Source organism: Leishmania donovani, chromosome 10 (genome assembly GCF_000227135.1).
Source record: "Leishmania donovani BPK282A1 complete genome, chromosome 10".
NCBI lineage: Eukaryota > Euglenozoa > Kinetoplastea > Trypanosomatida > Trypanosomatidae > Leishmania > Leishmania donovani.
The window spans coordinates 177,637-179,466 of record NC_018237.1 but is presented as its reverse complement, the minus strand read 5'-3'; the positions used below and the strand labels follow the sequence as shown (position 1 = coordinate 179,466).

Sequence of the window (1,830 nt, the reverse complement as noted above, 5' to 3'; positions counted from 1 at the left end):
GCGGCTTGCCGTAGTACACCTCGCCCTCGGCCACCTCTTCGCCGTCGTCATACGCGTCGTCGTAGACGTCCTGCACAAGTTCACCGTTGTCGCGCTGACCATCGTTGAGGGCATCCCGTACGGCACCCTCCACGTCCTCATCCGAGTGCGAGCGCTGCGGGCTCCTCTTCCCCTTCGCCGCACCACCATGCTGCGCACCCGCCGTGCCGTTGTTCACCCCCTCGAGGCCCAGGCGCTCACGCTCCTTGCGCGTCTCCTCCAGAATAAACAGCGCGTCCTCGGAGCGCAGCACGCGGTTCTTCTTCTCCCCGTACCAGTTGAACAGGTAGAAGACGCAGGTGATGAGCTGCAGCGCGGCAGACACGAAGATGCTGATCTGCGGCTTCCCGGCATCCGCGAGCGGGCCGTTCATCACAGTCGCGATGAGTGAGCCGGTCATGATCCAGAACCAGATCCAGCTCACCATGGACGGGCCAGGCTTCGGGTTCTGGCGCATCAGTCGACTGTAATGGCCCTGAGACAGGATATCCACGTTGGCCTTGCCCCAGCTCGACAGGAAGATGAAGGCACACGCGACGTTGGCCGACGCCTCCTTCGCCGGAAGGAGGCCGTAGATCAGCGCGAACGCGCCACCGCCGACGCAGGAGATGAACATGTACCAGCGCTTCGTGTAGCCGAGGAAGGCGAAGCCGTCGCAGAGCATCGCGGTGAGGGCCTTGATGGACCACCCCATGGTCGAAATCGAAGACAGGCGCTGGTAGCGGGCCACGTCGATGCCGTAGCGATCAATCATCATGGCGTACGTCTGACCATATAGAATCTGATCCGCGACGCCCTTGCAGAGCAGGTTGCTAGCGCCGAGGGCGACGATGACCTTGGGCCCGTAGCCCTCGACAGCCTCGCCAAACACGGGGACGCGGCGAACCCACGGGCACCTGGCGAACAGGGACGCTGCCTCGGGGTGGATGTACTTGCCGTCATTTCCCGCGGCGGCCGCCTCAGGCACTGCTGCTGCACCCGCGGCGTCCTTCTCGCGCTTGGGAGCGGCCTCCTTGTAGGACATCGTGGTAAGGTGTTGCGGAAGGAGTGTGGCAGATTGCTGCGGATGCAGTTTTTGTGGCGGGGTGCTGTATCGGTGTAGGGATGCGTTGGAGCCTCCAGCATCCTTGTAACAACGATCGCTGGCGGCCGAGAGGAGCGAAAAGCAGAATGGCGGCCGCGCAGGGTGTGCTGAATGTGGGCGGGGGTGACGCCACCGACAGACACAGAGAACCACGCGCTAAAAGAAATGCAGGCAGACGGGAGCTTGAATGCCTGGCATCTGTGCGTCGGATAGCGAAAGGTGCTGAGGCAGAGGGCGGAGAGAATCGGGAGGAGAGACAGCGCCAGTATGCATTCGTGCGTCTGCATGCGTGCCTCCGTGGGAGGCGCCATGGAGAACGCAACGTATGGCGAGAGCAGCCACGCATCGCCCAGGTAAATGGGCAGTTTAGAAAAGGCAGAAGGAGTGCAAACATGAATGGCGCTTGATGAGAGGAGTTTCCGTCGCTGTTGGCATCGAGTAGCGACAATGAGGGCGGAGAAGGAGAGGGGATGGAGGGTGGTGTCTTTGGCATCACTCGTGTGGTACTTGCTTTTGGCACCGTGTGTCCGCTTCTCCGTCATACAACACGAGTTCACTCGTGCCCTCTCCCGGCCCCTCACCACAACGCCCCGCCCTGCCACAGACGCAATCACGTGCTGCGAGGCAGCCGTGAACACACGGGTTACAGCACATGCGCCGCCCCCGCTACCTGCGCACGGCTTCTGCTTCACGCGTTGCCCGCACAC

At 62.4% G+C, this 1,830-nt stretch overlaps 1 protein-coding gene across 1 annotated transcript; it reads right to left on the bottom strand.

Annotated features, from left to right (window-relative positions):
• Window position 1: 1 nt before the first annotated feature.
• On the bottom strand, window positions 2–1,063 carry LDBPK_100410 (folate/biopterin transporter, putative; the record flags this gene model as incomplete). Its single annotated transcript, XM_003858832.1, has 1 exon — window positions 2–1,063. A coding segment is annotated over one exon (1,062 nt), but the record flags the coding sequence as incomplete, so codon positions are not given.
• Between the last annotated feature and the right edge of the window lie 767 nt (window positions 1,064–1,830).